This window comes from Sebastes fasciatus, chromosome 2 (genome assembly GCF_043250625.1).
Source record: "Sebastes fasciatus isolate fSebFas1 chromosome 2, fSebFas1.pri, whole genome shotgun sequence".
Classification (NCBI taxonomy): Eukaryota; Metazoa; Chordata; class Actinopteri; order Perciformes; family Sebastidae; genus Sebastes; species Sebastes fasciatus.
The window spans coordinates 15804834-15818436 of NC_133796.1; the positions used below are offsets into that span (position 1 = coordinate 15804834).

Genomic DNA, 13603 nt, shown 5'->3' on the forward strand with positions numbered 1-13603 from the left:
GGATTTGGAGCTGTGCTTGCATCTTACTGCGGTACTACATCGTGCAGCACAAATGATTAATTACTTCTATTGTGCCGTTTCTTTGTAGTATGACCGTTGTAACAAAATCCTAAAAAGATGTTGCAATGGGTTGCCTACTTAAGCCGTTTTTAGGAAAATAAACTGCTGTAGATGTTCTACAAAATGAGTTATAGTTGGCTACATTCATGTCCAGTACAGTATGTTGCATTACTGAGGAGCCACTCAAAATGAAGCACTGTGGTATTATCTGCTTTTTAATGTAAAGCACGTCATTAATAAATATGCTTTTATGACACAGTATTTACCTTTTTGGCATTATAACTTCAGCTTTACTATAATAATAATTATTATTAAATAGTGACACCGTCACAAAGATGTTTCCTATGTGCACAGTATCACTTCTGACACAGAGACTGCAGAATGGTGCAGTACAAGATTTTGAGCAGCTCCCAGTCTTATTGTTTGCAGGTTAAGTTACAGTGGCTTGGATGAATCTGTAAATCTACTGTTGACCCGTGTTGTGTTAAGTGCGCCCACGTAGGGCTACAATCACGCCATTCACCACATCTCTGTTGGTGAGGTCACTGCTGGGAAGCGTACGATGTGGCACGTGGCTAAAGGCAGAACAACTTGACATCTAAAAGGCATTTTGAAAACATGTTGTGAGGTTATCCACCAAGCATCTGAAAGCAGGGTTTTCAGCCTCCCAGAGAGACATTTTACGGTTTAGAAAATCTGTCTCAGCAGCGGTGGCAAACAAGGCTTTTAGAGTCTGATTCGTTCTTATTATGCATCCGTTAGCAAATGTTATACTCTTGTTTATTTGGTTAATCTTAGCAAACAAGATTAAAGGAAAAGGCAGACCTTTTGGGAAATACACTTATTTGTTTTCTTGCCAGGAGTTAGATGAGAAGATCGGCAGGGTGCGATTCCTCTGGTTGCAAAAAGAAGTCTGATTGTATAGAAGTCTATGAGAAAATGAGCCTCCTTCTCACTTGATTTATTACCTCAGGAAACATTGTAAACACAAGTTTATGGTCTCAATCGCTAGTTTCAAGTCTTCTTCAACACAGCACGATGTTAATTTAGTAAATTATGGTCCCATTTAGAGTCAAATAGACCATAAAGCAGGGTATGCTTTTGGGCTCTAGGGCGAGTTTTCGTCTTAGAACTTTAAACCGTTTACAGTTTTGAGTACATGAAAGTTATTTATAACCTTTTTGGTCTCCTAAAAATGTTTTATTCAGCGTTCAGTTGTATTTGGCTCCACCCACGTGAGCGTCATGGTGACTACTTCTTATATACAGTCTATGGTCTGCTTCTGTCCAAAGGTAACACAATCTGCCTCCTATCAGTATCTCTAAAGTTTAGCTTCATATTTAACGTGCAGACATGAGAGTGGTATCGGTCATCTCACTTAGCTCTCGGCAAGAAAGTGACTAAGCGTATTTCCTACAATATCCACCTACCCCTCTAATTCAGTTTGGCACAAGGATAAAAACAGATCCCCCTCCTGCTTTGACATGCTTGATAAAAACCAGCCCAGGTGCTGAACTAACAGCACGGTGAGAAAGAAATGCGCAGTATTCTGTGCAAGTTTGAAATGTACACTGAAGTAGGCAGTAAAGCACTATGAAAACAAAATATCAGCAGTGTTCACTCTCTAGTTTCAAGACTATCTCTACAACACATCTTGCACAAGGTCCCTTGAAAAACACACAATATTAAGCACAGATACTCTATATACACAACAAAAACTAAAGAAAAAAGGAAACACTGACCACTGTTGCGCAGTACGCCGCCGCTGTGCACTTACTCTGTCGACTTGTAGCAGTTACATAGCACTTCGTCATCTGCTCAGTGTTGGAAATAGCAAAATGTTTGATCTGTATGATACTGGAATATACTGTAGGCTTACTTGATCAATACAGTGAACTGGTGATGTATTCTAAGACATATGGTGCCATATCGTCCCTATGGTAAATGTTTCTCACTCAGATTTACACAACACCATCGGCTTCCTACATCTTTGGGAAATTCTGCTTGTTAAGTCTCAAAAGTCTAAGCAATGTGGGTGCACGTGTGTTCGTAATGGCTGCACTGGTCCCTGTAATAACTGATTTCTAAGAATCATTTTCCTCAGCAGCCGCGCCGTCCGTCTCTCAGTAGTTGCGTTTCTTAAGAGTACGAGCCGATTTTACTGACATGTGCAAACCTCTACGTATTCAAGACCCTGATTACTTGTGCTTTCACATTAACGTCGCAATGACATCTGACTGAGTGTGGGGGGAAATGTGAGAAATGTAACCTAATATATTGAGCTAATACAGCGCTCTGTGCAACTGCATCACTACATAGTGCAGCTGCAGTCTGGACAAGATAACATGACATCTCTCCACTACAGTGACAGTTATTATTGGTTGTTCTGTTCAATAGTCTCAAACTGGTTGTACCTGTTATGTTTCAGTGTATACTAAGAAGGCAGATAACTCCTTTAAGGGTAGCTGGAATATTTTCTCTCCTGTCGAACACAAGACAAGTTTCCGCATAAGGTAACAATCTCCACGCCGTATCCTTTGGCCCCAGTTCAGATTTGACATTAAAGTCAATTATTTCGCCCAACACAGTCGTTTATGAGCTAACAGTCTTTTCCCAACTTTGCACTTCACATTTGTTTATTATTATTATTATTAGTGCCATTTTTACTTCTTGTGAAACCCACCTCTAGTTCCGTCACCATGTGCTCTTCGACAGTGATCGATGCAAAGCATGGGAGTGGTCATGACAGAATGGCACTATTGCATTTAGATAAGACAATCGAGTTGTTGTTTTTTTTTGGCACAGTGCACACGATGATTTCGGTGCAGCCCTGAAGATGGTAGAGGTGTGGACGTCCCCTTTTTTTTTTTCCTTGGCTCTCTGTGCTTGCAATGTCCGTTGACTCTTTCGCCACAGGGTCATCTGTGTCTCCGTCGATTTTTATGAGCCCATCATGGCGCTGTCTCAGATGAGTAGAGGTGTAGAGCAACGGCTTCCCTAAATTCTCGTGATGTGTGAATGAAACCTTTGAACAACAACATACATTCAAGAGGTAAATGTCAGTATTTAGGCCCTGGGGCATCATAATTTATGATCACATTTTTTTGATCGTCTTTCTTTCAGTCGCGGTCCTTTTCATTGTTGTTCCAACAGCGCGTCTCCCAGTCTGCCTCGTCTTTCATCATCTTTATCCTCATACAGTCACGACATCTATTCAGCAAAAGGGAACAAATGTGCTTTTGACTTTGCTTCCATAATGTGCGGATCATAATGAATATGCAATAATACATGTGTTATATTCTCCTAAACCTGAACTCTTGGTCACCATGTAGCTGTAGCTTGGTTCTAGTGTGCATAATAACAGAAGTGTCTTCTGCAGAGCATGTGGAGGGTTACACATGCTCAAATAGGGCTGGGAAACCTGTCAATATTCATAATTTATTGTTTTTATTATATCATGTAATGGACATGAACTAGACATTTTACTGTTGCATACCTAAAGATATACTATGATAAATATTGATATAGGAAGAAGGTCTTCTGTGGTATTTTTTTCTTCCTCATATTGCCCAGCCCTACACTCACACACACATTAGTGGCCATGAGAAGCGCTCAAACAAAGGCTGTGTTACTCTGAGCAGCTGCCATGGTGGTTGATCCAAAGTGTTGTGCTGCGTCCTCTTCCCGCTTTATGCAGCAAACCAGACCAACCTCTGGCTTCGGAGTGGAAATGATTAAACAAAATGACCTCCGCACTGATCACAGAACAAAAGATGACTAAAATAAAAGAGGTGCTGTGATGTCGAGGGATGTCAGGGTCTCCTCTCCTTTGCTCGGTGGCCTGTATCCATCACGGAGATACAGGGTGGCATCTTTTCAGCGAATACTGCGCTCTCATACGATAGAGTCTTTGATCTCCGAGCCCAGCCTCACTCTGGGCCGAGGGCAGGTCGGGGAGTATTCCACGTGGCTCTCTTTCACGTTAAGCGGCCGCCTGTCGGAGGACTCGGAGAAGCTCTTGCTGTTGTCTGGCGAGGACTCGTGCGTGGGCGTGCTGCAGATGTAGTTGTCATTTAACGTTTGGTAGCCCTTGTGATCAGAGGTGGAAACGGGGATGGTGTTACCGTTCAGGGGCAAGCTCTCGGCGGGCTTTCCCACAATCCTTGGCTTCTTCTGCTGCATGTTGGGGCACTCGCCCTGCTTCAGCATGGACTTCATGTGATCTCTGTTCCTGTAGATGACGAACAAGGAGAACACCACGAGGGAGAACGCCAGCAGGGCGCACACCACAATCAGTTCGTTCCAGTATGTCTTGGTGTGGATTTGCTCAGAGCGAGACTCGCCGGGCAGGATGATGGTCTCCTCTCGCTCAATGTGCGGCGTGCGCGAGTGACCGATCAGAGTGGTGCTCTCCAGGCGGGGCTCCGCCCTCACACAGTAGTTGGCCAACAGCTGGCGGAAGCCCTCCTCTTCTGACCAGCACTCGTAGGTCTCCGTCCTGTCGGCCTGCGCCACCACTACCAGGTTTCCCTCTGGGGTAGCGTAGAGGAACTGGCTGGCGCTGTCGCTGTAATGCCACCTCCTCTGGGCCAGGTTGGACCGCAGTTTGCAGGGCAGGACTCTGAATGTGTTGACTGGGATTGTAATGAGCTGGCATTGGGTGCCACCTATATATAGAAACAAATCAACAACAATGTTGCTTCAAAACATGATTCAAGATTCAACAAGAAGAAAAATATAATTTAGCCACCAAAAAAAATCAATATCAGTTTAAGTGTAAGCTATATTTAGAATATTTTGGCTATACTTGGTGTCCGTGCCGGTACTCTTGTCTGCTTCTCCAAACTGGGAGCACGCCGACCGCCATCTAAGTAGCTGTATGTAACGTTGATACACTGACTATGTAGGATGTATATACACTGTATATATAGTAGCATCATCATGCAGAAAACTACTTCTGGTCACGTGGGGAAAAGGTTTTAGAAGGGTCTGGGAAAATAGCATTTTGATGAATTTTAATGTTCGGATTTGAATACATAAGGAACACCACCGGGAAGCTACAGAATGATGTAAAATCCTAAAAAAAAAATAATAATAACGGAACCGTCTTTTAAAGTAATTTTTAGAAGGTTGATACCACTCTCACATCTGTCTGTTAATTTGAAGCTAGAGCCAGGAGTCCGTTAGCTTAGCTTATAAAAAAGACTGGAAACGGGGCGGAAACAGCTAGACTTGCTCTGTCCAGAGGTAACACAATCCGTCTACCAGCACCTCTATAGCTCACAAATTAAAATGTCTTATTTTGTTTGTTTAAGATGTATTAAAACTTAAGTGTAAAATACACAAAGTTGAGGTTTTATGGGGTGGTAGAGGTGCTGGTGAGTAGATTGTTTTTAACCTCTGAACTATAATAAGCCAACTGTATCATGGCTGTAGCTTCATATTTAACGGACCCATTATGGGTCACACATATGAGATTTATATGGATCATCTAATGTAACTCTTGCCAAGAAAGCAAGTCATTTAAAGATTTGTTTGATAAGTCATTATTAGTCATATTTACAGTTACTATATCACTGCATATTGTACAATTTAGAATTCAAACTATAATTTACATGAATTCTTAAGACACAGAACTGCTCGGTTTAACCCGCTGTCATACAAATCAACAACAACATGTGATCGATTCCTCTCTGACTCCTATATGTGCATGTTGTTGTGGCCTCCGTCAGATGAGAACACTTTAATAACAGACCACTATACAAAGAGAGGACACACTCACGAGAAGCTGCTGGTCTTGCAGCTCTGGCGCTGGGAAACGTCCTGTTACAAATCGCTGATGTATCTGCCTCCTCCACATCCTGCTGCCAGTGACTGAGACAAAACATACCGAACAAAACAACAGGGTGAGGGATGGCGGCTGTAATGAGAGGAACCTTGTACAGATGCACTCATTTGACTCACTCAAGGTCTGTCATTGTAACACCTGTGAGTTCATCGGGATGACTAACAGAACAATCTGTTTTTAAAGGCTGCTTGTTCAAGCACATGACTGCTCATTTTATGAGTTTGTTTGGGTGCATGGTCACATCTAACACAGCAGAAACACATTTATATCAAGTCTATTAAAGAACGTAAAAAATCTATTTATAAAACGTGTCTTAATGGACAAATAAAGCCTGTGAGCTAAGGCAGATGAATACATTAAAAGTGAATCGTTTAGAAAACTGTGGCTGTGTGTGATCTCTCACCTGTCAGGTGGGGCCATCCTGACGTCTCGACACAGCCGCCCGGTCCAGGCGCAGTACGGGTCTCTGGACAACACACACTCTCCGCAGCTCAGGTAGTTAGAGCAGTTGGCCACAGGAACCTCCACCAGCCCAGAGTTGGACGACACAAACAACAGACCCTGCAGAAGAGAAGGAAACAAACTAACGTGTGAGTCATCAAAAAGGTTAAAAGGGCCGAACAGAACTTCTGCTTTTGGTTACCTATTTCTGACTTCAGAGAGGGAAACCACGCTGAAACAATTACTGAAGACAAACAGAAGAATATAACCTAAACAAAGTACTAACTCTGGCCAGCTGGTCTCTTACTTGATGCCAGCCAAGTGCTTTGATTGTGGTCAAAAACACATGGGCAACAAAGTGTTTGGTACACGGCATTTTTTTTTATCTTTTCCATTTTATCACTTTTCAGAATCATTGTGTAGAAGTACTGTTATCCAGAAATGCAATTTCACGATGACTGTGACGTTGATACTGATGTACAGCGCAACCATGTGTTCCCAAAAGTGCACTCTATATTTAGGCCATCTAATCTAGCAGTATATTAGATAGACATCATGTGGATTATGTCTGTCTTTCATATCCCTATTTGGAGCTAAGAATATACTCACAAAAAGCATCTTGGACTTTATTAGAATTACATAATCTGCGATAAGATTGCTGTTTGGCTGCTTGGGCCCCTGGAAGAGGCCATTATGTAATAAAGAGAGACAGGTAATGAAATTTAGCTCCGGGGAAAATGCCAGAGAGGATCAGAAACTCGGTTCCAGACGGTGCCATAACTTACAGGAAAACTCAATGGAGCGGCCCCTGTGGTAAGAAAATGTCTGTCGCCAGCTCCAGTAAATCTAGCTCCTCCACATTTTTATGACTTGAAAATGAATTTGAGTATGAAAACTGTAAACATAACATTAAATATAAACTGACACAAACCAGCATGACAATAGTGATTATAGGTGTGAATTAAGATGAAAGAGTCGTGATTTACCCTCTGAGGATCAAGTTCGATGTGCTGCACAGGCTGAGGCTCCGGAAACAGAACCATCTCCTCTATGATGTGCATCTTATCGTTGGCGTTGATGGCCTTATGGAGCTTTCCATCATCTGGAAGACACGGGGGATGAGTGGAAGTGACTTATACTGAAGGTAGGGGACAGTTTGTGGGGGATGGAAGCAACTTTGACTGTTTTTAAAGTCACAAAAGCGCAGGTTATGTTTGAAAACAGTGGGAGTATACTTTTTCCTTTTGAAGATTTACGGAACGACCCACAAAATAACAAACGACGAGCTGCTGATGTGTAATGAGCCGTACCTGTTCCGATGAAGAGCACGTCGTAGGCCCTCTCCATGCCTTGGATCTTGTGCACGGCGATCTGCGTGTAGCGCACGCTGCGCTTCAGCAGCAGGGGAGCGCTGCGGATCACGCTGTCCATCAGGAAATGGTCCTTGACAAAGTTGAGCACTTTATCAGGCATGTGCAAGGACGACTGGATACCCATTTGCCTGGCGTGGTTGGTCACACACTGCGGGGAGTAAATTAGAAATGAAAAATGAATCTCTGCTTATTCAAGTAAAGATAACAATGAGACGGGGTATTGTATTGACCTGTATGTAGCTGCCTTTACTTATGAAGTGCATTAAGTTTGAGGTGAGATAACATTGAAAACAAAGACAATACAATGGTTATTATGTACAATAGCAGACCTGGCTGATATACATGTTTTTAACTAGGCCTGCAACTAGCGATTATTTTCATTATCGATGAATCTGTTGATTATTTTCTCGATTAATCGATTAGTTGTTTGGTCTATAAAATGTCAGAAAATTGTGAAAAATGTTGATCAGTGTTTCCCAAAGCCCAAGATGATGTCCACAAATGTCTTGTTTTGTCCACAACTCAAAGATATTCAGTTTACTGTCATAGAGGAGTAAAGAAACCAGGAAATATTCACATTTAAGAAGCTGTAATCAGAGTATTTTAACTTTTTTTCCCCATTAATATTATCAAATCTATTATCAAAATAGTTGGCGATTAATTAAATAGTTGACAACTAAACGATTTATCAATTAATCATTTCACCTCTATTTTTAACCATGTTTTTTTTTTAAAGTCAATATCTAAATAGTTTTAAGCTTTTCATTTTGCTCCAGGGACTTATGAAGAGTTAAGCAGAACATCAGCAAGACAGTACTTATGGAAAATAAAAGGAGAACATCTGCTTTACATCAAGCTCACTTGTTGAACGGTCCCCAAAAATTCAGTCTACAGTTACAACTAGAGAACTGTAATATATATATTATGTTTGTAAGTATGATAACAAAATAGACGTGATGGTAAAAAAAATAACATTGCTGTTATTTCCTATCTGTTATGTGACAGACTGAATGGAGATTGATGCATGTTGAATAAGCAGATGCAGAGGTTGGACTGTTTGTCGCAGGCTATTTCCTGCAGCACTCACCGCCCCGGGCCGTGGTTCTGGCACTGGGTGGTTGTAGGTGTACCACTGCTGTGTCTCCCGGTTGACCTCTCGGTAGCGCCCGCTGAAGGCTCTTTCCACCTGCGCCATGGTGAAAGCGCACACCGCTGAGCTGCCCGATGCTCCTTTATACCTGTGAACACATTAAAAAATTAATGCATGTTACCATTTTTTTTACCCAATTCGTCCTTTCTGCAGCAGTCATTTCAGGAAACTGGAGCAGCAACTTCTGACTGGAGAACAGTTGTAGAGTGGGCGCTTGAATGATTTACATATTAAAACCTTTATTTTGTTGATACATTAATTAGACATTGGGGTTGGACGAGCTTGTGTTAGTGTTTAAGCTCACTACAGCTGCTCTAAATTCAGCGAAGCCAAGTAAGAAAAAGGAAACTTGCCAAGAGCGGATAATAAAATAAAAACAGTCTCAAGATGGTGTGTGTGAGCTGTGTCTATTCAAGTCTGTGTGTTTGTGCATAAACAAAATCTGTGACAGCGCCATAAATCACATTCATCAAAGTGCCTGTGTGTCACCGTTATCAGAACAAACCCCTCCATTTGTTTCTTACCACTGGGAGGTGAAGACGCCGTAGAAGACGGTGCTCTCCCAGCTGTCTCCCATGGGCTTCAGGACAAACATGTCCTGGATGATGTTGAAGGGGAAGCCGTCGTCAGGGAGGGAACACAGGAGCTGGGCCTTCAGGAAGGTCGTCCATTTCTTCTGCAGCACCCGCTCGCCGCCTTTATCACCCTGCAAACAGTTCAAGTATGTTAAAGAAACATTTTCAGTCAAGCATCATTTATTATTAACACCCTGTTTACAGTTATCCAAAAAGAATGGACCCAAAGAATGGACCCAAAACAGGGTGAAGGAATTAGACCAGACGCAACTGTTGCAGCTCAGTGTCATTAGAGCAGACATGACCCTGGGCTGTATATTAACTTAAAGATCCCCTCCAGACATGTTTTAAAGGAACAGTGTGTCACATTTCAGGGGATCTATTAACAGAAATGGAATGTTTTCATTAGTGTATAACCAGCTGAAACTAAGAATTGTTGTTTTTTCATTAGCTTAGAAGGAACCCTTCATATATCTACATAGGGAGCGGGTCCTCTTCAAGGAGTCCGCCATGTTGCTCCTCCATGTTTCTACAGTAACCCAGAACGGACAAACCAAACACTGGCTCTAGAAAGAGCCTTTCACGTTTTTTTGCTACCTGAAGGCCACCGTAGTTCTTCGACACGCTTGTGAAACTGCGGTAACGTGAGCCGCAGAGTGCAAAACCGTGGTACTGCCAGCCACCGTCTGACTTCCGTTGCTCCTAAAGTAGTGTTAATATGGTATAGATGGCCTCTGAGCGATGAGAATGGTGTTACCATGGTTTTGCACTCGACGGCTCACGTTACCGCAGTCTTGGAAAGACTGCTCACTTCTCCCTTTCCAAGACTGCAACCACACCACTAGATGCCACCAAATCCTACACACTGTACCTTTAAGTCATTTAAAATGCTCTACTAATAATAGATAGATAGATAGTAACTTTATTGATCCCGAGGGAAATTCAAGTTTCCAGCATCACAGTTCCATAGTGCAAAAACATGTTAGTAAAAAGGCAGTAAAAAAGTTAGAAGTGCAAAGTACAAAGTACAAAAAAATATACCAGATATAAAAATACAAGGAGATGAAGAAAACTGTTAAAACTGAATATAGTGCAGGGTAACAGCTGTGATACAGGACTATTCAAAAAGTGAATAAAGTGCAGAAGAGACTGTTAAAAAGTGATTATAGTGCAGGGTAACTCCAGTAGCTTAGTCTAAAGTGCACTGTGTGCATTATTATCTGTCCTGCAGACTGTCCTCCTTTGTCCCCCCCCTCCCTAGAGAGGTGTTGTACAGTTTGATGGCTCGGGGGACAAAGGATTTCCTGAGTCTGTCTGTGGAGCACTTGTTAATAATAATAAACTACAAAAACATGAGTCTCGATAAATATGCAAATAGTCTTTAATTTCAAAAGCTTAACTGCTGGACACAAGATGTCTCTATGCTTCCACTCTCAGTGTGCATCGGAGGCTTCAAGTTGTGTATGCACACGCGTTAAACTCAGAGAAACTGTCCTTCAGCAGATGGATTTTAAAAACACTTCTAGTGTCAACCTCTGCTCATACATCATTATGCACGGTGAAGCTCAAACGTCCAAGTAACAATAAGCAGAGGGGGACTTTAAATATGCTCCAATTTACTAGCTGTTAGAGAGGTTAGAAAAGACCTGCAGCTGCAAACCCTCCTCTTTGCTTCAGAGGGTGCTGTTGAGGTCAAATAGGGGAATCTGAAAGTGGTTACTTAGTGACCCTTTTTTAAGAAACTGGACAAATATCACTACCAACCAGGATTTTAATGTCCGAATGCAATTGCAAGTATTTAAATCCTTTCCTGTGGTGCATTTATACTAAACTACAAAGGCTATTTTGACAATAAAACGTGGAGAACAAAAGCTCACATAAAAGATGCCTTCGCACTAAAATATGGGTTGCTCCTTTGAAGGAGAGGAGATGGTGAAATGGAAAATAAACAATGGTTAGTTATTAATTACAGCTTTGAAATCGGCTTCAGCTGTTCATTTCTCCACAGATGAGGCATTCACTCCTTTTGAGCGGTCGCTGAACACACACATAAATAGTTATCAGCCAACTTTGCTGGGATTATCAAAGAGCTTGTAAACAAACACCAAAAAGAAACTCCTCCCAAATACAGCGAGCAAGCTGGAAAACACGGGAGGAGCAGAAGGAGGAGGAGGTGGAGGAGGAAGAGCACAACCAAAACAAGTGGTCTCGCCCAATCTCAAGACAGTTTTCCTCCCTCAGATCCAAAACTATCCCGTCAGCACGGCCTCGAAAAACCCTGAACGACTCCTATATAACAGCACGAGGAGTGAATCACCCTTGAGGAGATAACAAAATGCAAAACTAGAACTATCCCCATTTCCTCCTCTGTGTGCTGTTACACACAAACAATCATGTTGCTCAACGGTGAGGTGAAACCTCGTGGGACAGATGCACGGCCTGGGAGCCAATTACTAGGCCGTGGTAGTAGCCTGTCCACATAATGAGGAGACCACATTCCTGCTCTCTCAGCTGTCCGCCGCTGCCGTTGTTGCTGCGCTCCGCTACGCAACTTGTACTCTCAATCGCATCGACACCCTCGAAAATATACTCTCTCTTTTGTACTGTATTGCACCGCTCTCTCACATTTTATCCGAACTTCACATTTCAGATTCCTCCCGTTTGTCAACCTGAACAAGAAGTAAAAAGAAAACGGTGCCACAAAGTGTTCATAATCTGCCTGCTTTCCACAGTCCCTCAGTGTGCACACCTGAATAAACAAAAGAAAGAGGGAGTGGAAGAAGGGAGGGGGACAGATAGGAAAAGGGGGGGGAGAAAAAACAACTTCGGAAGCAGAATTACTTGGCAAACCCAAGTTAAACAGTAGTTAGACCGGCATGAAAAAACTGAAAAGGCTTTGATTTTATCTTATCTTATGAGAATCACGTCCTCTAAAAGGTTTGGCAAGATGAACCAACACATTCGACATATTTCAGATATCAAAATGAAATCATATTTGGCCTTGGCCTTGAGGGAAAAGGGAGAGCATGCTTTCTGTCAGTCTGCAGAGTGTTGTTATACTGAACCCGCCAACAGGGAGGGGTCTTCATACCTCGCTGTTACCTAACTCTAATCTGAGTTCAGCACTTTCTGCTCTCTGAAGCACACAGCGAGTGTGTTCAGATGTGAGACACTATTCTGAGAAAAAGAAAAAAAGTTGAATATGGTAATAGGTAGGGGGGATGTTAGCCTGCAGCAGCTGAGTGGCTGGTTTCTCAAAGATATTCTATCTTGTAGGCCAGTTTCGTTTTGTTACCGGGGGGGGGCGAGAGGCGCTATGAGAGGTGGACAGGTGCATGCCGGTGTTCTGAGAACAACAGGAAGTTAGTTGTTGTAGTTTGGCCCGCACACCAACAACATCAGCAGTGCCAAGCAGCTCATGGAGGCAATTATGGTACTTTAAAACCCTTAGAGCCTGATTGCAGCAATTTGCGTCTCCTTCTCTGAGTCATAACTCAGTCAAATGTAAATACACAGATACGATACACATATTTTTAGATTCAGTGCGACTTACACTTTCCGAGGATGTCATTATCTCTGATGTCCATCACACATAAGACGTCCATAAATCTCCTTATAAATCATAAAAAGATGCCTCTTATAACCACAGAACTAGTTTTCTGTAAATACATGAGCAAATCGCAAACAGAAACTACTGATAGTTAATTCGGCATACTTTTAATGGTACCAATTTGCCAAAATGTGAACAAATTTAAGCGTATAAACACAGGGCTAGACTTATGTGCTGCACACTGCACTCTTACTGGACTTTTGTTGTTGCTGATGATGTTTTCAGACTTGTTAATTGGATTTTAGTATTATTTTATTATACTCATAATGCTTATATTTTTATATCTATGTTGCTCATGATTCTGCACTTTTTATTGCTGATTTCTATTACCAATCTTTTATCTCATTCGTGCCTTATTTATTCCTTGTATATATATATATATATATATATATATATATATATATATATATATATATATATGTGTGTGTAGTCTTTTTTTAATTCAATGGACCATTTGAGGGTAATTTCGTTATGTTTGCACAATGACAAAGCTCTTTAGGGCTCAAGTTGTAGCCCACAATTACTGAATCCATGGCGACATTATAC

The 13603-nt window shown here is 41.9% G+C and overlaps 1 protein-coding gene across 1 annotated transcript in view; it reads right to left on the reverse strand.

Moving 5' to 3' along the window:
- Nucleotides 1-2843: 2843 nt before the first annotated feature.
- Nucleotides 2844-13603, reverse strand: part of sema4bb (sema domain, immunoglobulin domain (Ig), transmembrane domain (TM) and short cytoplasmic domain, (semaphorin) 4Bb) — a 53023-nt gene continuing 42263 nt past the window's right edge. The window contains exons 9-15 of the mRNA XM_074611506.1: nt 9397-9578; nt 8810-8960; nt 7660-7870; nt 7336-7451; nt 6312-6469; nt 5843-5934; nt 2844-4727 (exon numbers count right to left, since the gene is read on the reverse strand). Of these exons, the coding sequence (XP_074467607.1) occupies nt 3955-4727; nt 5843-5934; nt 6312-6469; nt 7336-7451; nt 7660-7870; nt 8810-8960; nt 9397-9578 (1683 nt within the window). The 3' untranslated portion in view covers nt 2844-3954. The remainder of the gene's footprint in view (nt 4728-5842; nt 5935-6311; nt 6470-7335; nt 7452-7659; nt 7871-8809; nt 8961-9396; nt 9579-13603) is intronic.